Source organism: Macaca fascicularis, chromosome 12 (assembly GCF_037993035.2).
Source record: "Macaca fascicularis isolate 582-1 chromosome 12, T2T-MFA8v1.1".
Lineage (NCBI taxonomy): Eukaryota > Metazoa > Chordata > Mammalia > Primates > Cercopithecidae > Macaca > Macaca fascicularis.
Window position 1 is genome coordinate 122,802,368 of NC_088386.1, and position 24,772 is coordinate 122,827,139.

Here is a 24,772-nt window from a genome sequence, read left to right on the forward strand (position 1 = left end):
TTCAGGAAATAAAGCAACTTAACTCCTTTGAAACGAGGAACAATAAGTGTGCCCTATGCCTTTTTTTTTTTTTTTTTTTTTTTCCTCTGAGCCTAATAACTCTGCCTTACCTGTGGAAGATGGTCAGTATGTTACTTGTTTTGAGTCCCGTTGATGACCTTGTTAACATTTAGCCTCTTCCAGGAAGGAAGAAGCTAAACTTTTTTCCATCAAGGAGAATTGATAAATTCCTCTCCATTTCTCTCTGTGTATTTCCATGTCTTTTTCTCCATATATGTCTCTGCATTTGAGGGTGTGTGTGGGTTCCAAACACATTCCCCCCAAATGCAGAGACAATAGATGGAGAAAGATTTTCAGTCTTAAGACTAGAATTGAACTTCCTGAGCTCTGTGTGCAGCAGAGCAACTTGATCCAACTGAGCCTAAAGAAACCAGTTGTTCAGGAGGTTGATGACCTTGGATATCCAGGACCACACAACTAGGAGCCAAATCAGGATGGGCAGAACCAGGACAGCTGGCAAAAGTAGAGGTGGAAGCGTCCCCTCTCTGGGAAATAGTCCCTCCAGTTATTTTTTATCGTCTTTGCTTTTTTTAACCTCAAGTTTCCAAATTACCTGGGGATCCCCTGCACTTTGCTCAGCACTACCAAGGGCTCATCTTTTCCTCTCACTTTGGCAAAAGTCTGTAATCCCTTGGAATGAATTAATTGTGAATCCTATACCTTCACTCTGTGTAATTTAGTTAAACTGACAGATGAGCCTTTTTGTTGTTGTTGCTATTGTTGTTGAAAGTAGTTTAGAGCATTTCCTAAATCTGCAGTTCCCTTCCTCAGCCTTTTGCCTTTACCTGAAACCAACACGCGTGTAGTTCCTTTGGAATTTTTACCCTCAACAGCCAGTCTTCAGTGTGGTAAAGCGTGGTGTTTGTTGTGGTGGTGTTGGTGGCTTTTTGTTGGCTTCTTTTATCTTTTTTTTTTTTTATTTTTTATTTTTTGAGACGGAGTCTCGCTCTGTCGCCCTGGCTGGAGTGCAGTGGTGCAATCTCAGCTCACTGCAAGCTCCGCCTCCCGGGTTTACGCCATTCTCCTGCCTCAGCCTCCTGAGTAGCTGGGACTACAGGCGCCCGCCACCTCGCCCGGCTAGTTTTTTGTATTTTTTAGTAGAGACGGGGTTTCACCATGTTAGCCAGGATGGTCTCGATCTGCTGACCTCATGATCCGCTCGTCTCGGCCTCCCAAAGTGCTGGGATTACAGGCTTGAGCCACCACGCCCGGCCTGGCTTCTTTTATCTTTTAGTTCTTCAGCTGTTCTATCCTCCTCCTCAGTGGCAAGGCCAGCACAGTTGCTGAAGTCTTCGGTTTAGCCATGTATACTTTCTACCCTGCCATATTTCCTCTTCAGTGAAACTGATCTCATCTTTCCATAAACAGTCTGAATCAATCTTTTTTTTTTTTTTTGAGACGGAGTCTCGCTCTGTCGCCCAGGCTGGAGTGCAGTGGCCGGATCTCAACTCACTGCAAGCTCCGCCTCCCGGGTTCACGCCATTCTCCTGCCTCAGCCTCCCGAGTAGCTGGGACTACAGGCGCCCACCACCTCGCCCGGCTATTTTTTTGTATTTTTTTAGTAGAGACGGGGTTTCACCGTGTTAGCCAGGATGGTCTCGATCTCCTGACCTCGTGATCCACCCGTCTCGGCCTCCCAAAGTGCTGGGATTACAGGCTTGAGCCACCGCGCCCGGCCTGAATCAATCTTACTGCCCCTTGAATTTTGTTGAATCCCTAGGATAGAACTGATTATCAAGACCTGACTTGCCAGTTTCTTTTGGTGATTCTATTTATTGCCTTGGACCTGCATTTCTGTGGCTTAGAATAGATGATAGTATCATTTGAAATCACTTTCCCATAGTTAATTTAAACTTCCATTTTTATAGCTGCCACCTTAGTTTTGCCACAGTAATTTTTGTGTTTACAAAAATAAATTTTATAAAAATGTTTGTGTGCAATGGCTCCAGAAATTCTGGTGACTCTAGAATACCTAAAGTGATGGTACAAGGATGTGGTGGAGCCTTTGGCAGGTTATTAGGTCATGAAGGTGGACCCCTCATGAATTGGATTAGAGTCCTTATGAAAGGGACGCCAGAGAGCTCTCTTGCTCTCTTTCTACCATGTGAGTATATAATGGAAAAACAGTTCACAACCCATAAGAGGGCCCTCAACAGAACCTAACCATTCTTATACCCTGATGTCACACTTGCAACGGGCAGAACTGTGAGAAATAAATTTCTGTTGTTTATAATCCTCCTGTCTATGGTACTTAGTTATAGCAGCCTGAACTAAGACAATTGCCAGAAACAATATCTAAGTCAAAATTTATTGCTCTACCTTGTCTCTTTCAGTAAGATCTTATTTTTTAAATTTAATTAATCTTATTTTTAGAGACAGGGTCTCACTCTGTTGCCCACTGTGATAGCTCACCACAGCCTCAAAGTCCTAGGCTCAAGTGATCCTCCTGCCTCAGCCTCCTAAGTACCTAGGATTATAGGTGTGTGCCACTGTACCCGGCTAATTTTTTGTTTTTTTATTTTATTTTATTTTATTTTATTTTATTTTGTAGAGATGAGGTCTTGCTATGTTTCCCAGGCTGGTCTTGAATTCCTGGCCCCAAGCAATCCTCCTAAATTGGCCTTACAAAATGCTGGGATTATAGGCAAGAGCCACTGAGCCAAGCCTGCAGATTTTCTTTTCTCATTATTCACTTCTAATTAAATTTTACACTGCATATTACAGATGGAGGTTGAGCTAAAATGAAGCATTGTTTTGGTCCCATTTAGTACTTTTTTATTTATTTTTTTTTTTGAGATGGAGTCTCGCTCTGTCACCCAGGCTGGAGTGCAGTGGCATGATCTCCCCTCACTGCAAGCTCCGCCTCCTGGGTTCATGCCATTCTCCTGCCTCAGCCTCCCAAGTAGCTGGGACAACAGGCTCGTGTCACCACACCCGGCTAATTTTTGTATTTTTAATAAAGATGGAGTTTCACCACATTGACCAGACTGGTCTCGAACCCCTGACCTCATGATCCACCCGCCTCTGCCTCCCAAAGTGCTGGGATTACAGGCATGAGCCACTGCGCCTGGCCCATTTAGTACTTTTAAAACATTCAAACTTCAGCTTATCCTCCAGGAAGCATTTATGTGAAAGAAGAGTCACTGACATCTCTTCTAAAGGTTCCTGGTCTAGTGGCTTAAGTTAAAAAATATTGGCCATAAAGCAGAACATTGAACTATTTCCTGGCATGCCTCTAGATCACAGCCTAGAATTTTATAAGATTTTTATTTAACTACTTATAGCAGCCATTTGAGACATCTGTTACATGCTGTGGAAGTGCAGAATGTGGAACTTGGCTTTCTTGAGGCAGGCCAGCCTGCTGGTGCTGCTCACAGGCATAGGGGCCCCCAGAAGGGTCACAGCTGGGAGTCAGGAAACTGCAGGGCTTCACGGTGGAGCAGCACTGTCTGGTGGGAAGAGCTGACTTTGAGTCCTTACACTCCAGCTTCTGGGCATCATCACCTTGGTTTCTTTATCTGTGTAATAAAAAAGTGGAATTTCTTTCTGTCTTTCATGGTTTCACACCAAAACTGCTGGAAGGACTTTCACTAAATTGAGCACAAGATGTAATCTGTGGGAGGCGCGAGAAATTCACTTTCGTCACCTCTTGTGGTGAGAGAGTCCATGTGACTGCCCATCTGTGGGAATGGCCTTGCTTATTAAGCACCTTGGACAGAGAAAGTGCAGGCCTGAAATTTCAACATCCCCAAAAAGTCTGAAGGGCTGAAGCTCCATGGATGTACATCTCACGTGGGCAACTCTATGGAGCGTGTTTTAGAATGGGCAACTGGACAGTTAGTGATTTTTCTTGGCAGGCGGTGGGTAGACCAGCTAGTAGATAAGGTGGAACTAATTTCGCCTGCACAGGATTGTGAGAATTAAGTGAAATGAAGCAAATTATATATGATTACTTTTAAACTATAATTGCATAAAAGGTATTGGGAGGTATGTAAATATTATAAGACCTTCATTCCTGGGATGAATAGCTTGAAGTTGATCAGATAATGTTGATAAATATTTAATATCTGCTAATACTTATGTAGTACTTATGTTTCAGGCATTATTCTGTGTTTTACCTATATTACTCATCAACAACTCTATGAGGTGTTCCTTATTATTACTTAATATCTGTTTTGTAAATGAGGAGACTGAGGTAGAGATTGATTAAGAACTTAACCTAAGGGCCGGGTGTGGTGGCTCACACCTGTAATCCCAGCACTTTAGGAGGCTGAGGCGGGTGGATCACCCAAGGTTAGGAGTTCAAAACCAGACTGGCCAACATGGCAAAACCCTGTCTCTACTAAAAAATACAAAAATTAGCTGGGTCTGCTGGCATGCGCCTGTAATCCCAGCTACTCAGGAGGCTGAGGCAGGATAATTGCTTAAACCTGGGAGGCGGAGATTGCAGTGAGCCAAGATTGTACCACTGCACACCAATCTGGGTGACAGAGTGAGACTCTGTTTCAGAAAAAAAAAAAAAAAAAAAGCACTTACCTAATGTCATGTAGCTCCCAAGCAATTAAGCAGGATTTGAACCTAACTCATTTGACTCCAGAGTCCATTCCATTAATTATGACACTATTCATCGTTTTTTAAAAATCTGCTTAAAGATATTTTTCCCATAAATGTATCGCTACCTGAGACACTGTGCAGTGTTTTAACCATGAATACAGAAAGCCATTGGGTGGATTGAGGTGGGGGTACAACATGGTGAAATTGGATTTTAAGCAAGTTGAGTCAGGTACTGTGTAAGTAGACTAGGGGAAGAGTGTAAGGTGATAAAGGCCTGATTTCTGTTGAGATCTTTCAGCATGTAACACATGTTCTTATTAACAGCTTATCTGTCTAGAACATTCTTCATATGTCCATTTAGTGGTCTTAAATCCCAGCTCCTCAGAGGTTACATATTTTGCCTATACATGCCTTCCATATGGGTGGCATTGATACTAAAGGCAGGCTATTATAAAGCACATCTGAACATTATCCCACTAAGGGATCAGAAATTTTGTATTTGTGTTCATCTGGGGAGATGGTGTATGAAGGAAAAAAGGAAGGAGGAGGTTTTATGTCTTAAGAACTCTAGGTTTGAGCTTGGGTGTGGTGGCTCACACCTGTAATCTCAATACTTTGGGAGGCCAAAGTGGGAGGATTGCTTGAAGCAAGGAGCTCAAGAGCAGCCTGGACAATACAGCAAGACCCCATCTCTACAAAAAATACATATAAAAAAATAGCTGGATGTGGTGACACTTGCTTGTAGTCCCAGCTCGGGAGGCTGCTGTGGGAGGACCACATGAGCCTAGGAATTCAAGGCTGCTGTGAGCTATGATTGCACCACTGCACTCTAGCCTGGCAGCAGAATGAGACCCTGTCACTAAAAAGCAAAAAAACCTTCTAAGTTGGATAAATTAAAGTCAGAAAGACATAGGCAGCTGTCATTAGAGAGATAGTCGAATCGTTGTGTTCAGCTGGGTGAGATGGTTTCTTAATATGGCTGAAACAATGGAGGGTGTGAAGTTGGAGAACCGTCATATTAAAGATCTCAGTAGGCTTCAAAAGGAGGAAATGCTCTCGCTTCCCAGTTGCTTCTGGAATGGAGTCTAAGTTGTAGATATTTCCATGAATAGATACTGAAATATAATTATTGAGAGAGTGTCACAGTCATCATAAAGACGAGATTCCCATTACCATCCTAATGTAATTTGATTCCAGTTTTTATTTTTTATTCATGAAGTCAGTTTTTATTCATTTGATTGTCTTCATTTCTTTGTATCTCTGCCATTAATGTGAAGGAAGGAAACAGAGGTCCCTACTCTAATTCCCTCTGATTTTATCATTAATGTAGCTCTGGAAGCCATTTAACAGATTAGATAGCCAGAAAAAAAATGTCATTTATGTGCAACTAGTCATCAAGTAATTATGCTGTCTAACTAAGGTTTCATACTATACCCCCAGGACTCCCTATTTACTAATCAACTCAGGTAGAATATGCATTCTGGTAAATTGAACATGGTGTAATGATGTGAAGCCATACCATCTGCTATTATGTTAAATATTTAAATATTACATTTTAAAAGCACAATTTACATGTTATTTAAACAACTATGTTTTGCATATAGCAAAGCTTTTCAAAATGCATTCATGTATTTGAAAAGAGAAAACAGATTACTTTGTGAGTATTCAGTTCTTGTTTTTCACTAAATGCAAATATATATTATACCATTTTCTTATTTTCAAAACTGTCTTGAAAATCTGCATTTTGTGACTGGATTCTCTTGGAACCTAAGGAAACTAAAGCTTTTAAGACAAATAAAATTATGCTAAGTAGTTTTATTGGAAGAACAAAGAATTTTATTGTTATTATCTTGGACTAAAATGTTCTCATCCATTGGCTCTATAGTAACAGTAACAAGTGGAGCAAACAATTTCATAAATTTGGACTAGAAAAGCCGTGAATGAATAAGATTCCTGAGAGAGTTACAAGGGTTGGAAGAAAAGCTCCAGTTCAGTTTATTCACAGAGAAAGATGACCGTAATGAAACAAAATAAGTGAGAAAAACTGCATCTAGTGTGTGTGTATATTTTGACCACATTAATGCACTATTTGTGATGCACAAATTTGCTGTCTAGCTCTTGTAATTAAAAAAGCAGAGGAAGTTTTTATGTTTAGTATAAATAATTTGCTATTTTCATAGCATTTTTGCTCTGTTTGCATTAATAAAACACACTAACCTTTTTTTTTTTCTAAATAATTGCACAGAATTTGTAGTCAAATGTGTTGGCCTAAGCAATATCTTGCCATTGGAGTACATTCGCATTCCTTTCCAACATATTATATCACAGGGCAATGGTAGAGCTGCAGTCTTTGTGGTTTAACCAGGACAGTTTGTTTGTGGTTTCACCTTTCTTTCTGAAGATTTCTCTTGACCTGAGCTTGTTAAATAATTTTCTGTAGAAAGCGTGAGTGAGTGTGTATGTGTGTGTGTGTTTGGGTACATGTGTGCTTATGTGTGTGCCTGTGAACATGTGTGTGTTTGTATTTTAAGCAATGAAAATCTAAGCATTTTCTCAGTATCATGAGTCTTTAGGGAAATGAAAATCAGTATTACTTCACATCCACCAGGATGGCTACAGTAAAAAAAAAAAAAAAAGATGGATATATACAAGCATTGTTGAAGATGTGGTGAAACTGGAACCGTTGTACAGTGCTGAAGGGAATGTAAATGGTATAGAAATTTGGAAAACAATTTTGCAGTTACTCAGAAAGTTAAGCATATAGTCACCATATGAGCCAGCAATTTCACTCTTAGGTATATACCCCAGAGAACTGAAAACATATGTTCATAAAAATTGTACATGAATGTTTATAGCAGCATTATTCATTAGAGCCAAAAAGTGGAAACAAATGTCCATCAGCTGATGAATGGATGAACAAAATATGGTATAATCATACAATGAAATACTATTTGACCATAAAAAAGAAACAAAGTATTGATAGTTGCTACAACATGGATGAACTATGAAATCATTATGCTAAGGGAAAGAAGCCAAATACAAAAGGCCATGTGTTGTGTGACTTCATTTATATGAAATATCCAGAATGGGCAAATTCATAGGGACAGAAAGTATTAAAGATTAATTGTTGCCAGGCACTAGGTGGGAAGTGAGTGAGTGACTGCTAATGGGTATGGGGTCTCTCTTTGAAGTCATGAAAACTCTAGAACTAGATATGCACAACCTCGTGAATATACTAAAAAAAAAAACACACACTGAATTGTGCTCTTTAAGATTGAATTTTATGGTATGCGAGTTATATTTCAGCTTTTAAAGATGAATGCTAAATCCCAGTTATGCCTAGTGTTCCATTATTGGAATGCTAAGCTTATGGGAGTTATTTATATCCTGCTGTTCAAGGTCATCGCCAAGGTCTAGTTTTTCACACACAAAAAATTGCAACCTCCAGCATAAATGGGTTAAGCATCTGGAAGGTCAGGTATTAGCAAAGTAGTGAGTTCGAGTGATAAGAGGACTCTTGCCAAATGACTTGAACAAACCTAAATTTTCCCCTATTTCTTAGAGCATATACTTCAAATATTCAAAACTGTTAAATGAAACTTACCAAAGGCATGAAAGTAGTGCTAATGATACAGCATTAATATATCTCAATTATGTAGTGACAGACTTTTCTTGAATGTTCAAGGGGGAAAAAACATACAATTTAAGAATATTTCGGTGAATAATTTTGGAATTTGTTATACTTTTAGTAATATGGAAGTCTCAATCTTCAGAACAGCATTTGATTACTCCCATTAAGACTCTGTAGTTCCTGTCTTTCTTGTGAAATTAATTTTGTTGGTAGCAGACACCAAATTGGGAATAGAATTTATAACTGGTATATATTCTTGCAATTTAATGGTCTCAATTCTTATTGAACATTTAAATCTGGAAATTGAGATATATACTGCCTTAGTAAATGATAATGATGAAATATTTTCTGCTTTGTAAGTAGAATTGAAAATCACTGTAATTAGTTTCTTTTCCCTTTTTACTCCTTTCTCTCCCCCTTGAGACACATTGGTTTCCCAAGTTATGAATTCAGTTTCTTTTGTTTGTTCTAGCTGCTTAGTCTTTCTTATTACATACCTGTTTAATTTTTAATTTCTCATTAAAAGTAAATATGGCTAATTTTTCTATCAATATTGCAAGAAACCTTCCATTTCTCTCTGCCATAACCTTGATATAGTACTGTCTAGTCTGTATTATTACATAATTAAAATGCTTTTTTTTTGTCAAATAGTTCTGGCAAAGCAACTTATCAATACGTTTTAAATGGATCAGAGATTTATTTCTGTAATGTTGAGATTAGCGTTATAAATACTGTCATGGACCTAAAAATGCTAAGTGGAATAATATGTTCAATGCTCTGGGAAAAGTTGTTAAAATTGCAGGAAACATACTTAAAGATGAACGTATCGTAGGTATTCAGACCTTCTTAATCAGTTTCATTTATCATATAATGTAGACACATTAAAAAAATACACTAATCTTGAGTCATTTGAGAAATACAATTGGCCCTCCATATCCTTGGATCCTGTATCCATGGATTCAACCAACTACAGATTGAAAATTTTTGGCAGGTGTGGGGTGGGAAATGGATGATTGCATTGGTGCTGAACATGTACAGACTTTTTTTTTTCTTGTCATTATTCCCTAACAATACAATAAAACAACTATTTGCATAGCATTTATGTTGTATTAGGTATTATAAGTTACCTAGAGATTATTCAAAGTATATGGGAGGGTGTGCATAGGTTATATGCAAATACTACACTGTTTTATGTAAGGGACTTGAGCATCCATCGATTTTGATATCTGTTGGAGGTCCTGGAACCAATCTTCCATGGATGCCCAGGGACAAGTGCATTTACTAAGCATGGACCATATGCCTGTCACTGTGTATTTGTGGTGATCCTATGGTGGCTGTGAGTACTGTTGGTGATCAAAACGGATAAGGTTATTCCTGCCCTTGGCTGTTTATACTCCTGCCCTTGGCTGTTTATACTGTAATCCTGGAGCTACTGATTTGGTAGCACCCATGCGACTGGAGCATAGTGACTGATGCAGAGACCAGCTTGAGATGAGACCACCTGGGTGGTGGGCAGGGAACTGGTGATATAAGCATATAGTTATGGGAAAGAGTTTGAACTTATTCTTGCTGTGATGACAAGCCATCAGAGGCTTACTACTGGGGAGTCCAACTTCAATTTTATACAAGATTATGCTAAGCAGTGGTGGAAAATAGTGGGTATCAGAGGAGAAGCAGAGGATTCAGTTGGTTGGATTTTATGGTAATCAGGCAAGCTATGATGGTGACCCAGACTAAAGTAGTGGCCCTAGAGCTAGAAAGAAGTAGATTGATAAAAAACTGTTTAGAAGAATTAATAAAACTTGATGGATAGGATTTGGGGGTAGCAGGGTGATAAGGTTAAGGTCAAAGGACATGTCAAGGACCTTTCTACGTCTTTGGCTTGAACAACTGGATAGGTGGAAATCCCGTGTCTTGAGGTGGAGCACATGAGAGGAGGAGCTGATTTGGAAGGGACAGTCCAGTGTTCAGCTTGGGGTATGTAGAGTCTGGTGGGGAGGGTGTGTTTGTAAGGTAAGGGAGCACAGGGACTGTCCTTTCTTGAACTCTGGTAACTGGCTCGTGGTCTGGATGCAAGTTATAATACATAAACCATTTCTAAAACCCAACAGATTTTACAGGTTTTCAGTTCACAGGTAAGTTGCTATAACTGATGATGCCTCTGTGGTCTTTCAGATAGCGCAGCACTCTAAAAATTTCTATGTATTTGATAGTCAAAACATTAACTATATTCATTTTATAGTCAGTGCTCACTTACTGTGATCGGTCTTCCTTGGTGTTCCTAGAACCGTGCCTCTCTGGCCCACAAGGTCAGGTTACAGATTTGATCTTTACATGGTTAAGTTGGATTTTCTAAGTTGTCTTTTGACAGGCTGCATCCCTCACCTTGGATGGCTGACCTGGTAACTGATTAGGAAGGAAACTGCTCTACAGTTGTTATGAACTAGGACTGATTTGTCTTTCCTACCACTTAAGACTCAAAACGTATGTTCTACCTACACTGGGACTCTAATGGCCTTTGTTTACAAAGGTGGAGCCCAACAGATATGCACTTCTCACATTGGCTATGGTTATATCTCCTTTGGCATTAAGTATGCATTTATGGAGAAGTAAAGCCACACAATTTTACTTCTCTTTTGATTTCCTGTGGACAACATTTTTATTCCTTCAACAAGTATAAGTAGGCCATTTAAAGGCTGGGAATATAAGTGTTTTGTTATTTGCTGTACCTCCAGTGCCTGGCACAGGGACTGGCACGCATATGGCACTTGATAAATATTTATTAAATACATGAGTGAAAGAAGGAATGGCTGAATCATTGTTCTGTGAGAAAGGATAATTCAGTTTTCAGAATCCAAGGCGGCAGGCAAACTATATTTTCCTCTAAGATTATGTCCCTGGAACCTGCTGAGAAATCAAAGCTGAAAAATAGAAATTTGGGCATCATCCTGATAAAAAGAATTACAAAAATCATGAAAGTGGAAGCCCTTTAGTGTGTGCAGGGGGCAGTAGGGATAGAGGAGAAGCGAACAGCAGAGAAACGGGTTGGAAGGAGGAGTGAAGCCTCAGGAAAGCAAGGAGTCCTGTGGAAGCAGGAGCAGTCAACAGTGGAGAGCTGGGAGGTGCGAAGGGATGCAGACACAAAGACACCTTTTCATCTGGCCAGAAGTAACTTAGGAAAGTGCAATCAGAGCCTGGGACACAGTGTAAAGTAAGACTGAGAATTCTGTCCTTTTATCTATATTCTTCATTATTAGTGATTGTAATTGAGGGGCAAGTTTTTCTTGAGCAAAGATGTAGTTTTGATTTTCTGCTACATAAAGTCCAGCATCATAAGACACTCTTGGCAATGATATTGAAGGGTTTATTTTGTGATTTCTTGTAAGCTGATTATTTACTGATCAATAATCAAGGCCAGTTTTCTTATTGTTCCTATTAAAGGTAATAATGTTTGATATATATAATATACATATTTATGTGTATGTGTGCACACGTGTACACACATGTTGATAAATTTAGGAGAATTACAAAAAAGTCACAGTAGGAAAAGATTTGAAAATTGACTTGAGTTCTAATGTGAAAAATATAGGTCATTTATCCAGAGTTATTTGGAAGCATTTCAGTTTAAATTTCATTAAATTCTCTAGTTCATAAGAATGCTACAGAGCTACAATAATAACAATATAGAAACTTGGGTTGTGCTAATACATGGGGTTGTGCCAGTAATGTGTGTGTGCATGCCTGTGTAGGTATATGGCTAATTGTATGTGTGTGTGTGTGTATGCACACACACATTTGAGTCTTTTTAGGATGTTACCATTTGCAAAGGAATTAGTTCTTACATAAGTAAGTTTACTTTATAGAAATGAAAGTAGTAGCTACTGTTTATTCTGCAGCTCTTTTGTTCCAAGCATGTTACAGTAATCCTGGGTAGGAGGTTTTATGATTCTTAAAGTGAAGAAGTTGAAGTTCAGAAAGTTTAAATGATTTGCCCCAAGTCACAGAGCTGGAAGATAGGAGAATCCTGCCTTTTTTTTTTTTTTTTAATACTCATGCATTGTCCAGTGTGCAGTTAGAGTCCTTAGGGTGTAAGAGTGAGTTACCTGTTTGGTTGGGGGCCAATTAATCTCCATAGAGAAAACAGAAACCATTAGATGAGAACTTTTTCAACATTTTGCACCTAATCTATTTAATATCCATAGCTACACCTATTTCTCTTTTCTTTCTGTTAAGAGGAAAAGGCTCTTGCCTCCAAGCACTTCATCCTTTTTATTTATCTGTGTCGCTGCCTGCACCTCTTCCCTTACTAGCTTCTTCCCATGAGCATAAACCAATTTCTCCCTGTCTTAGTCCGTTTAGGGTTGCCATAAATACCTGAGTCTGAGTAATCTATAAAGAAAAGAGGTCTATTTCGCTCACAGTTCTTCTGGCTTAAAGTTCAAGATTGAGCATCTGGTGGGGGCCTCAGGCCACTTCCGTTTGTGGTGAAAGGTGAAGGGGAGCTAGCATGTGCAGAGATCATGTGGTGAGAGAGGAAGCAAGGGAGTGGGAAGGTGCCAGTCTCTTTTAACAATCAGCGCTGGCAGGAACTAATAAGAGTGAGAACTCACTCACCCCCTGACCCCAGGGAGGGCATTCATCTTTTCTTGAGGGATACTCCCCCATGACCCAAACACCTCCCATTAGGTTCTACTCCAATACTGGGGATCGGATTTCAACATGAGGCCGGGTAGTGGCTCCTGCCTATAATCCCAGCACTTTGGGAGGCTGAGGCAGACATATCACCTGAGGTCAGGAGCTCAAGACCAGCTTGACCAACATGGTGACACGCAGTCTCTACTAAAAATAGCTGGGCATGGTGGCACCTGCGTGTAATCCCAGCTACTCGGGAGGCTAAGGCATAAGAATCATTTGAACCCAGGAGGTGGAGGTTGCAGTGAGCCAAGATCATGCCATTGCACTTCAGCCTGGACTACAGAGTGAGATTCGGGCTCTAAACAAATAAATACATTCATTCGTTCATTCATTCAACATGAGGTTTTGGAGGGACAAACACCTAAACCATAGCACTCCCCAAAGGCAATACCTTCTGTATTAGTTGTAATGTTGCATAACAAACCACTCCAAAGCTCAGTGAAGTAAACCAGTACCATTTATTTAGCTTACTGTTTTGTGGGTCAGCAAATTAGGCTGGGCTCAACTGGACTCACTTGTATACCTGTGGTCAGCTAGACAGCTTCACCTCTGGAGAAGTAGCTGACCAGTGGCAAGGACCTTCAGGGTGACTGCAGTCTGTACCTTTCTTTCATTACTCAGCACACTGGCCTAAAGTTCACATGGTTGCTTGAGAGGGTTTCAAGAGAGAAGCCTATAAATCATCTTGAGGTGTAGGCTGGGAGCTCGTGTAGTATCCCTTCCTCCACATTCTGTTAGCCAAAGCATGTCACAATGCCAGCCCAGGTCCAGCGGGGTGGAGAAGCGGGCTAGTAAGCCATGGAACTTCTCATTGTCATTAACCCCAAATCATATTGTTGGGATCAACAATATCACCCTTGATTTGGGGTTAATGTTAGATCTCATAGTTCTCATAGTTAGATGACCACCTCAGGCTGCGTTTGTGCCTGTGCTCTGGGTTTCCTCTCTCACTGCAGTTAGAACATCATGTGGCCGCTGTTGGTTTATTTCTCGGTGGAAAGTGAGCCTCTTAAAACCAAGGACTGTGTATCAACCCAGGATTTGGCTTGTAGAGGAGGTAACGAAAAGCTGAAGTTGTTGTGAAAGTAGATGTCAGACCATTGGTATCTGGCAGCATGGAAATTGGGATTCAAGATAATGTATGCTTGTGTCTTCAAACTTGCTTGTTGATGTTTAAAAACTTTGGAGCAAACTCATTCTAACATATCAAAATCAAATATTTCTTTGAAAAAAATGGAGGGGGTAAAGAATCCTGGCTAGGATTCTGAGTAGAAATCATTTAATGCTTGCACACTATCTTTGTAGGTTTTTCATGAGGTTATATGTTTGTTTATAAGGAAGTCAAGTTAATTTCGTGACGTGTTTGTCAGAGAAAACTGTCCATTAACTGATTCATTGGGATTTGGGATAAAATTTCTATTCTAGAATGTAAAATGAAGGAAGGGTGTCAGTCAGCATCCTAGATATTACTCTAGAAGATGTTGAACGTAAATATTTCTGTTAGAATGAGTAGTAGCATTTACCTTAAGGGAGTTTGTCTTGAAGTGAGTATGTCTTATTGTGCACTGATTCTTAATTGATTGTTTTTCACATGCATTTTGTGTTTTAGGTTCAGCTGTCTATATATCTCCCTAGATACCTAAAACTGACTACCTGATCACGTCTTCCCATTGCTGAGCTATTTCCCTGATATCTGGCCATGCAACGGAGATCAAGAGGGATAAATACTGGGCTTATTCTACTCCTTTCTCAAATCTTCAATGTTGGGATCAACAATATTCCACCTGTCACCCTAGCAACTTTGGCCCTCAACATCTGGTTCTTCTTGAACCCTCAGAAGCCACTGTACAGCTCCTGCCTTAGTGTGGAGAAGTGTTGCCAGCAAAAAGACTGGCAGCGTTTACTGCTCTCTCCCCTTCACCATGCTAATGATTGGCATTTGTATTTCAATATGGCATCCATGCTCTGGAAAGGAATACATCTAGAAAGAAGACTGGGAAGTAGATGGTTTGCCTTGGTTATCACCACATTTTCTATACTTACTGGAGTGGTATACCTGCTCTTGCAATTTGCTGTTGCCGAATTTATGGATGAACCTGACTTCAAAAGGAGCTGTGCTGTAGGTTTCTCAGGTAAGGGAGACAAAATTTTGAGGTTGCATGCATAAAGGAAGCAAGGGAGGTGTGGCTGCTGTCATTTTATGAAGTGTGGGTCCCTAGTTGGTGAGAGGAACCAAATTCTAAGTGGTTAATGGCTGCTGATGCTTTGCATCTTGAAGAGGAGGCTGGAGCATGCAAGGACTAGTTTTTGCCATTTAACATTATGCTGCATCATCCACTCTTAGACAGTCTGCACTAGGACCTGCTGGGAGGTGGTTTGTAGAAGACATAGTATTGGAAATATGCACCAGCTCCATATGGTAGGGTCACAGAAAGACCCACAGATGTATCTGTAATAGGGAGGTCTCAAAAAAGATGACTGTGCTTGTGAAGTAGGCTCAATGTGCTGTCTCTGATTACCAACTTGTCTGCACCTGGTGAGACAGAGCACACTCATCTGCAACAAGTTACATGAGGCAGATTTAGTATTGACAGTTAGGCAGCAAGGGACAACAGGAGCCTAGGATTCATTGTGAGCCCGTCCTTCAAGGCTCAAAAAGCTGCCCAGGGCTGTTGGAGTCTTGACTGTGTGTGCTCCTTTCATGCAGATAAGGAACCCCGAAGAGGCAGCCAGGTACAAACCTGGGAATCACATGAATCACTAGGCAAAGCTTTGAAAGACATCCTATTTAGGGAGTGGATTAGGCTGTTTCAGCCAACCCCCTTTTATCTCAGGGTGTTGAATTTCCAGCACATTTCCACAGTTATTCTTGAGAACGACAAGCGAGAAAGGAGGGGGAGAACTACATAGGTCCAAGTCCACCTGGAGAACTGTCCTGCATATGCCTCTGGATGACTTTGTTAATAAATGCACTACACCCTGGTATGGCATGCTGGCCCTGTTTTAGGAGCCGTGATAGTCACTCTGCATAACCTAACCAATTTAATTTATACAGCAGATCCATGTGGAGATGGGATTGTCTTGATTTTATTTTATTATTTTTTTATTTTTTTGAGACGGAGTCTCGCTCTGGTGCCAGGCTGGAGGGCAGTGGCGTGATCTCGGCTCACAGCAACCTCCGCCTCCCAGGTTCAAGCGATTCTCCTGCCTCAGCCTCCCGAGTAGGTGGGACTACAAGGCACGTGTCACCATACCCAGCAAATTTTTGTATTTTTAGTAGAGACGGGGTTTCACCATGCTGGCCAGGATGGTCTGTATCTCTTGACCTTGTGATCCACCCACCTTGGCCTCCCGAAGTGCTGGGATTACAGACGTGAGCCACTGTGCCCGGCCTTGATTTTATTTTACTTTTTTTATTTTTAATTTTTTTTTCTGACCACCTGTGGACTGTTGGGGGATTGTCCTGATTTTATAGATGAGGAAGCCAAGACCCAGAGAAGTGAAGTCACTAGCACAAGGTTACCCAGCTAGGAAGCGATGGAGCTGGGATTTGAACCCAGTCTGCGTATTAGCTGTATGATGCATTGTCTCTCACCTTCTTCGTCACTAGTTCCTTTTTACAGATATTTCATGGGACCAAAATTTCCAGCAGGATTTAAATTAGGTGTTCTAAATATTAGAATGTGAACGGGAAGAGAGAAAAGTCCTGAAACAAGGAAATCTAATCTAATCCTTCCTTCTGCTTTTCCTGACATCCTTCCCCTTTCCTTCCAAGATGTGTCCTTATGCATCTAATTGTGGGAGAAGAAAGAATATATGCCCTGCCTTCAACATGTTTTTCCATAGAGGTTAGAAAAATACAAATTACTGGTATTTTTATTGAGTTAAAATTATATAGCATAACTATTTTATTTTATAGTGTACACTATTTTATAGTGTACAGTTCACTGGCATTTAATACCAATGATAGTATTTTATTCACATGTTAGGTATTATGTATTTAGTAGCATACTGAACACCAATATGAACTTCTATATTTAGAAACATCAAAGGCGTGACTGCCTTTAACGTTGTCTTTTTACCGAATGCAGGATTTTAAGGAATAGGGTATGTTTTAAAGCAAAAAGTTGGATGTAATCGAATAATCATTTTCACTTTTAATTGGCTTTCTTTGTAAATGTTGATACTCCTACTTTGGGATTGTTAATATTTGCATGTTCTTCATTCTCTTTTAGGAGTTTTGTTTGCTTTGAAAGTTCTTAACAACCATTATTGCCCTGGAGGCTTTGTCAACATTTTGGGCTTTCCTGTACCGAACAGATTTGCTTGTTGGGTCGAACTTGTGGCTATTCATTTATTCTCACCAGGGTAAGTGTTTTCTTTTAGGGAATACAGTTGAAGAACCTGATGTTCCATGGAGAAAAAAAATTGCAATAATAACAAGGAAACCACTTGTTTTCCACAGTGAGGTTTATTCTTTATCTGTTAGGACAGAGTCAAGCTTGATGGTTTTAATGCCAGACATTTCTGGGTTTAAATCTTGTTAACTATTGAGCTGTATAATTGTAGGTTACTTGTCCTAACTGAGTTGCAGATTCCTCGTTTTTTGACTAGGAGAAACTGTTATACAGATTTGAGGATCAATATTAACCGGCCAATCAGCTGGTTAATTCTGAAAGCAATATTCCAAAGAAGCACATAGAAACCATATAACTATAAAGATTTAAAAGCTATAAGATATGTTGATCTAATGCTTTTTTTTTGGTCTGTCTGTTTCTGAGATGGAGTCTCACTCTGTTACCCAGGTTGGTGTGCAGTGGCGTGATCTCAGCTCACTGCAACCTCCACCTCCCCGGTTCAAGCAATTCTCCCGCCTCAGCCTCCCAAGTAGCTGGGATTACAGGCTCCCACCACCACGCCCAGTTAATTTTTGTATTTTTAGTAGAGACGGGGTTTCACCATGTTGGCCAGGATGGTCTCCATCTCTTGACCTTGTGATCCGCCCACCTTGGCTTCCCAAAGTGCTGAGATTATAGGCATGAGCCACGGCGCCCGGCAGATCTAATGCTTTTAAGCCATTTTAGCTGTCAATTGTCTTGGTAATAGAACTTTTTAAACAAAAGGCTTTACTTGACACTCAAAATGTGAAATGGATCAGCTCTGAAGTCTTTTGGGTTGAGAGGTGGCATGGGGCCCCTTTCACTGTACTCCCATGTTGCTGTGGCTTCCTCAGAGGAGGCACCTCCACAAAACTCTAAAGCTCCAGGAAGTGCAATTTCAGAACTGCTGATCTCTAGATGAATTTTTTCCCTTACAGAGAAGGACTTGGAAATTCGGAAGGTTAAGAGACTTGTCAACAAACAGTTTGTGGTAGACACCAGCCTCATGAGGATTCAGGCCCCCTGACTCCTGTCTGGGGCTCTTGCCTATTCATGCTGCACTTTCTTCCTTTGGTTCCTTTCTCTGCTTTTTGTTTAGGAAAAGGAGGATAAGTTGTGTTATTTGTCCACCTCTTCCACCAGCTTCACTTTCCTTAATCTGTCTTGTGCAACTGGAAATACATGATATTTGTTTTTACTGTGGGACTGGATATTGGCGAAGGGTGAGATTCAGGAAGGTTCAGAAAGAAGGAAGATTTCTGTTTGCTACTGTTCTTTACAGACAGTTTTTATTTTGGTTTTGATTTGTGTGACTGTACTGAGTGTCTTACCTTATTCGAGAGTATTCTCATTGGGCTGTGTGTCAGCCCGGTAACTCCGGGTCCTTCTTTAATGCTAATTTCCCATCACGGGCAGCCCCTGGCAACTGGCCTATAAATGGCAGTGATGTGGTCCCTGAGTACTACTCATTTACAATTGTATTGCTACTTTTGACAGTTCCACGAAGAAAATCTAACAAAATCTTCAAAGTTTTCTTTGAAAAAGCATCCAGTAATGTCTGTCCCTTATCTGAACAGCCCTCTCTATACCTTGTCACTCACTGCTCCTCTGACTTGCTTGATGTGACTTGGTTCTCTGTGTCAGTGATAGGCTCTTGTATGTGACTGGCAACACCCAGCATTCATATGAAAATCACTCCCTCTGCTATTTGAACTTTTATCCTGTGATGAATCCATTGAATAACAGTGCATTTGATATTCTTATGCAACTATTTCTGAAGAGCTTTTTATGCATTTCACTTTTTAGGGTTCCCCCCAACTTACATGGAAAAGGCATGGTTGCGTTTTTATGTCATATGCATATTCTGTGTGGAGGGACCGGTAATTCTGAGCTTGGGAAGTAAATGAAATTTCCTGTCTTTGAACTTGAAGTCTTTTGATTTTTAAGATTTGACTGCTTTGAATGATAAACTTCTAATATACAAGCATCTACTTATGCATGTATCCAAATAAAGACTACACTAAACACCGGTCCAGGAAACCTAAGCAGTGAATGCTTCTTTGAGACAGATCTTGGAAGAATGGGTGAAACTGGAGCTCTCTTTGCAATGCATTGTTATTTGCCTGATGGTTGTCAATTAGAATTTTCATTGGGAAAACACTGTAAATCTTTACAACAAAGCTTGCTTTATTGCAGGACTGTATGGGCTGCCCTTTCGGAGGAAAACAAAATCTGCCAAAGCAAACATTTGGTGGACCTCTGTGTTTTATGAAAGCCACGGAATTAGTAATTTCCGTGGTTACAGTTAGAGTTTTATGAAGGAAAGCCACTCCAAATAGGCATTGTGAGGAGTATGAGGGGTGTGGACTTGATGCCAGAGTGAAGCAATCTCACTCATTCACGTGGTGCTTTTGCTTCTCACAGTCTCTGTACTTACTTCAGAGGTTGCTCTGCTTCACACGTGGCTTTCCATTTTCCTTCATGGGACCCTGATAGGTGATAGTGTCTGAAGAGGCGTCCAAGGAGGGAGGTGTGCAGTCCACCTCTGGTGCCTCCTTCCTAGACTGGGCTCCTGTCCCTTCCCCCCTCCTACCCCCAAGATTCTGTTGATGGAAGGAAGGGGGATATGTTGCCTGGTTTTACCTTCTAGCCAGATTGTGGACCTCTGTGTGTTCTCACCTGAGACTTAGGCCATCTAGACAGAAAACCGAAGTGGAGAATCATGAACATCACCCAGAGTAAAAGAGCCGCTCAGCAACTGTGCTAGAGGAGAGCGGTTGAATGTGAGGGGGCCAGGCTCACATACTGGCTGTGGGATCTCGGGCAAGGTACATATCCTTTCCGAGCCTCATTTTCCTCACCTGTGAAATGGGATATTACTTACCTTCTCTGTTTAATAAGTCAGTTTTAAGGAGTCATATGTGAATGACCTCTTTGTAAACAATAAGTACTCACCCCTTTTATTACGAAGTAAATCTCTGGATGTGTACACTGTTCCTAAATAGAATCATACCTAATTTCTTTTTCTTTCTAAAATTAATAAATCAGCTGTTATTTAATTTTGTTTGTTTGACTTCCACTCCCTACTTCCCTTTGCTCCTACCTGACTTTTTTCATCCTTAATGACAGTAGTCTAAAAATGCCCATAAGCCACTCTTAAACACTAAATAAGCAAGCCTTGGTTGCATTTGGACCCTGGGGTATTACAGTTGACCCCTGAACAAGTTGGGGGTTAGGAATGCTGAGCCCCCATGTAGTTGAAAATTCGTGTATAATTTTGGACACTCCAAAGACTTAACTATCAATACCCTACTGTTGACTGGTTAAGTCAACCTACCCAAAAACTGGTAAGGCTTTACTGATAACATACACACACATTTTGTATGTTATATGTATTATGCACTGTATTGTTACAGTAAGCTAGAGAAAATAAAATGTTTTTTAGATCATCATAAGGAAGAGAAAATGTATGCACTATTTGTTAAGTGGAAGTAGATCATTATAAAGGTCTTTATCCTCATTACCTTCATCTTGAGGAGGAGGAGGAAGAGCAGAAGGAGTTGGTCTTATTGTCTCATGGGTAGCAGAGGTGGAAGAAAATCCTCATGTAAGTGGACCTGCATAGTTCACACCCATGTTGTTCAAGGATCCACTGTATTTGGTAAAACATGGCAGCTGAAAGCATTACCCCCTAGGCTTTAGATACTGTTTCATTGCTAATATTTGACAAGAATAAAATTACTTTGACCCAACTAAAAACTCTTTGGCTAAATTGATCAAATGAGATAAATATATATATTTTTTTTTACTTGTTTCCATTTTTTATTATACAGATTTTCAATTTACTTTTCAATTTAAATTTTATTTTCAATTTATTTTTCTACTTGTTTCAATTTTTTATTTTCAAAAATATTTATAAATTTATAAATTTTCAAACATAAAGAAAAGTTGATGCACCATTTGACAGTAAGTTGTAAACATAGTAACTTCACCCCTAAAAACTTTAGCAGGCATCTCTTAAACATAAAACTATAATTTTACAAAACCACATTACTGTTGTCATGCAAAGGAAAATTAACAGTAATTCTTTAATGTTGTTTAGTAATTGGTTCATGTTCAGATTCTCCTAGTGTTCAAAATATCTTTAATAACTGTTGTTGTGGCCCAAGGAGAACCAGGATCCAAAATTCACATATTACCTTTGATTATTATATTTATTTATTCTTGTATTCTAAGACGGTCTTCCCACCTTTTTACTTTTCCATGAAATTGACATTTTAAAGATATCAGATCTCTTGTTTTCTAGAATATCCCACACTCTAGACTTATCTCCTTGTTTCCTTTGGGGCTTGTTTAACTTGTCCCTCTATCCCTTGCTTTTCTGGAAACTGAAAGTTAGGTCTAAAGGCTTAATTAGATTCAGATTAAACTGGCTCTTTTTTGGCAATAATACTCCATAGGGATGATACATGTTGCATTACATCAGGAAGGACATACATGCTAGGTGGCTCCTCTGTTAGGAATTATAAGTTTAATTACTTGGTTAAGATAGTCTCCATTATAAGGGCACCTTTATCCCTTTGGAATTAGCAAGTACTATATGAGGTGACACTTGGACACCATGCAGATAACTTGTTTCCAGTAACTTTTTGTCTTATGGTTTTTGTATAGATCAGTGGTTATCCTTGTCTGGATTGTTTATTTTAGGGAGAGTTATAAAGGATGACTTTCTCATTGGTTATTCTTTTTACACTTGTTTGATGAGATTAATCCAGAGTTGGGGGTTAAGACCCCAAGACAAGGAATTGAGGAAGATGAATGTTTGTCAAAGGCTGATCTTAGTTTTACAGACTTCAAGCTTGTTTGGTTTTGTGGGTTCTCCTTAGGAAAAAAGTACAAAACTGCACAAAAAAGTAAAAATTTTAAATGAGAAAGGGAAAGACAGTTCATAAATTTTAAGAGCTGACAAATATTATAAACATGAAATCCATAAAAATAATATAATATTAATTCCCTGACACATCTCTGTAATATTTTCCCCCACAGGTTTTGCTGCATGCTTTTTGATCTCCTTTTTCATATGAAAATAATCTGGCAATAGTATTTCCGTAGAGAGAACATCATGGTGGCTCAAAATTAAGTTTCTATTATTAAAAGTTTAGAAGAGCTTTCTTCATAGCTCATCATGTAAATTTTTAGAATCACTGTCCAACTTTGGAAAGCCTCTATCAAGGTTCTTTTTACAATCAGGCTGTAAAATTTCAGTACTTTTCAAGTTTTTTTGTGTGTGTATGAAGTTATCAATATCAAATGTTTTTTGAATTGAATTGAATGTTGTCATTGACCTTTAGTGGCAAAGTGCAGGTTTTAGTTTTCTTCATTGATGTACTTTGTTCTTAAATCAGCAAGTAATTTAAGTACTTTATTAATGTTCTTGTGATGCATTCCTCTTCATTAATTGTCAGAAAGCCAAAGTCCTGCTGGTTATTTCTTTATACTTTTTGATGTGATTTGCATATAATTTTGTTTGAGAATTATAAACCTAGGAATTCTGATAAAGTTAGTTTGCAGGATTCTCCAAAAAGGAAAGGAACATGGTACATTTATAATTGCATATACTGCATTATCATAGATGTTCCTGATGTGGGAGAGCCTCTAGTTTCAGTTTTGACTATGTGAATGAGAAGTGAATCCTCTTCTTACAGTTTTACGTGCTTGGTGATTAGAAGATTTTTCCAGACACTGGGTCCTGATTCCAGCATGATGACTTTACTGCAAGTGCCGGCTGCCATAGGACACTTGAGAGTGCTCTCGGACCACTGCTCTTGCATCTCCTGTTATCATCTGGGTTACAAATGCACAGTGGGCATTAAGAGTATTTCTGGAAGCCATTGTTGCACTGTAAAGACTGGCAGTGACTCAGCTATGCACAGAAATGACCACAAACCACATAAATTTACCATGCTGAACCCAAACCAAATGTATCCTCAACTCAACGTCCTTTTAGCTGAATCCCAAAAATGCCTGGGGCTACTCCAGTGACAACTGATATGGGAGGAAGTGTGACAGAGGGGGAGGTAGAGTGGAAAGAGACAGCAGTTTTAGTAGGTTGTGGTTAAGATATCTCACTTTCACAAGTATAAAAGAAATATGACCATGTGAACATGTTGCTGGGACCCCTGCCATAGCCCTGAAGGAGGCCAGGCAAGTGAGGGACCTGATGCCTCATGAGCTTCTTGGCAAATCTGCATGTTTCTGTTGAGAGGGGGTTGGTGCAGTGATGACTCTGGGGACGGGAAAGTCATGGAGCTGAAGAGCCTTGTAGATTGCAGGATAATGGAGGAATTAAGAGATAGGAGGTTTTGTCAAGTTTGAAAACTGAGAAAGCTGTGAGAATAGGAACTGGTAGTCAGAGGAGAGGATGCTGGAGTTGGTTTTGCTGGTGACATGGCCCTGAGCATGTCTATGGTGGTATGAAATTGAGACATGGGAGAAGAAAAGGTTGTGGGAGTCAAGGAGGTGTTCAAGGGGTTGTGAATTTAAGATGTTGAGTGGGTCTGTTTTCACACTGCTGTAAAGAATAGCTGAGACTGGATAATTTATACACCAAAGAGGTTTAATTAACTCACAGCTCCCCTTGGTGGAAGAGGCCTCAGGAAGCTTACAATCATGGCAGAAGGTGGAGGTGATTCAAGGTTGTCCTACATGGTGGCAGGTGTGAGAGAGAGCACAGGGGAAGTACCAGACACTTATCAAACAACCAGATCTCTTGATAACTCACTATCATGAGAACAGCGTGGGGGAAACTGCACCCATGTTCCACTCACCTCCCACCAGGACCCCCCTTGACATATGAGGAGTATATTCAGATTATGATTCAAGATGAGATTTGGGTGGGGACACAGAGCCAAGTCATATCGGGAAGATTATCTGCATGGATAGTGACATTACCTAGGATGACTACAGGAGGTAGGCTTGGGGGAACAAAGAGTGTGAGGCTACTCCAGTGTTCTCTGTGGATGTCAGGAAATGCTATTAGAGGCAGATAGTAGACAGCATCTTTATTAGTTTCTTATTGTTGCTGTAACAAAGTACCACAAACTTGGGGGTTTAAAATAACACAAATTCCTTCTACGGTTGGTGTTGTCAGGTGGAGTTCCCCTAGACTCTAGAGCAGTTCGTAGGGGAGAAACTATTCCTTACTCCTTCCAGCTCCTGGTGGCTGCTGGCATTCCTTGGCTTGGGGCTGCATCGCTCCATCTCTGTGTCCAAGGTCACGTGGGCTTCTCCTTTTGTATCTGTGTCAAATATCCCTGTCTCTTTCTCATCAGGACACGTGTGATGGCATTTAGGAGTCACCCTGGTAATCCCGGATGATCTCTGCACCTCAAGATCCTTAACTTAATCACACTTGCTAAATCCTTGCCATATATGGTTACATTCATCAGTTAGA

At 40.1% G+C, this 24,772-nt stretch overlaps 1 protein-coding gene across 29 annotated transcripts in view; it reads left to right on the top strand.

Annotated features, from left to right (window-relative positions):
* Positions 1–24,772, top strand: part of RHBDD1 (rhomboid domain containing 1) — a 161,604-nt gene that overhangs the window by 15,631 nt on the left and 121,201 nt on the right. For 25 of the 29 annotated variants that reach the window (XR_012421531.1, XR_012421532.1, XR_012421529.1 and 22 more), the window contains 2 exons: positions 14,550–15,072; positions 17,176–17,308. The exons of 1 other annotated variant lie outside the window; for it this stretch is intronic. Coding sequence is in view for 15 of the 28 variants with exons in the window: in XM_074010356.1 (XP_073866457.1) it covers positions 14,640–15,072; positions 17,176–17,308 (566 nt within the window). In the remaining 13 variants the exon portion in view is untranslated. Of the gene's footprint in view, positions 1–14,548; positions 15,073–16,715; positions 16,789–17,175; positions 17,309–24,772 lie in introns of those variants that run through there. 3 more of the 29 variants (XM_074010357.1, XM_074010353.1, XM_074010368.1) reach the window with 2 other exon arrangements.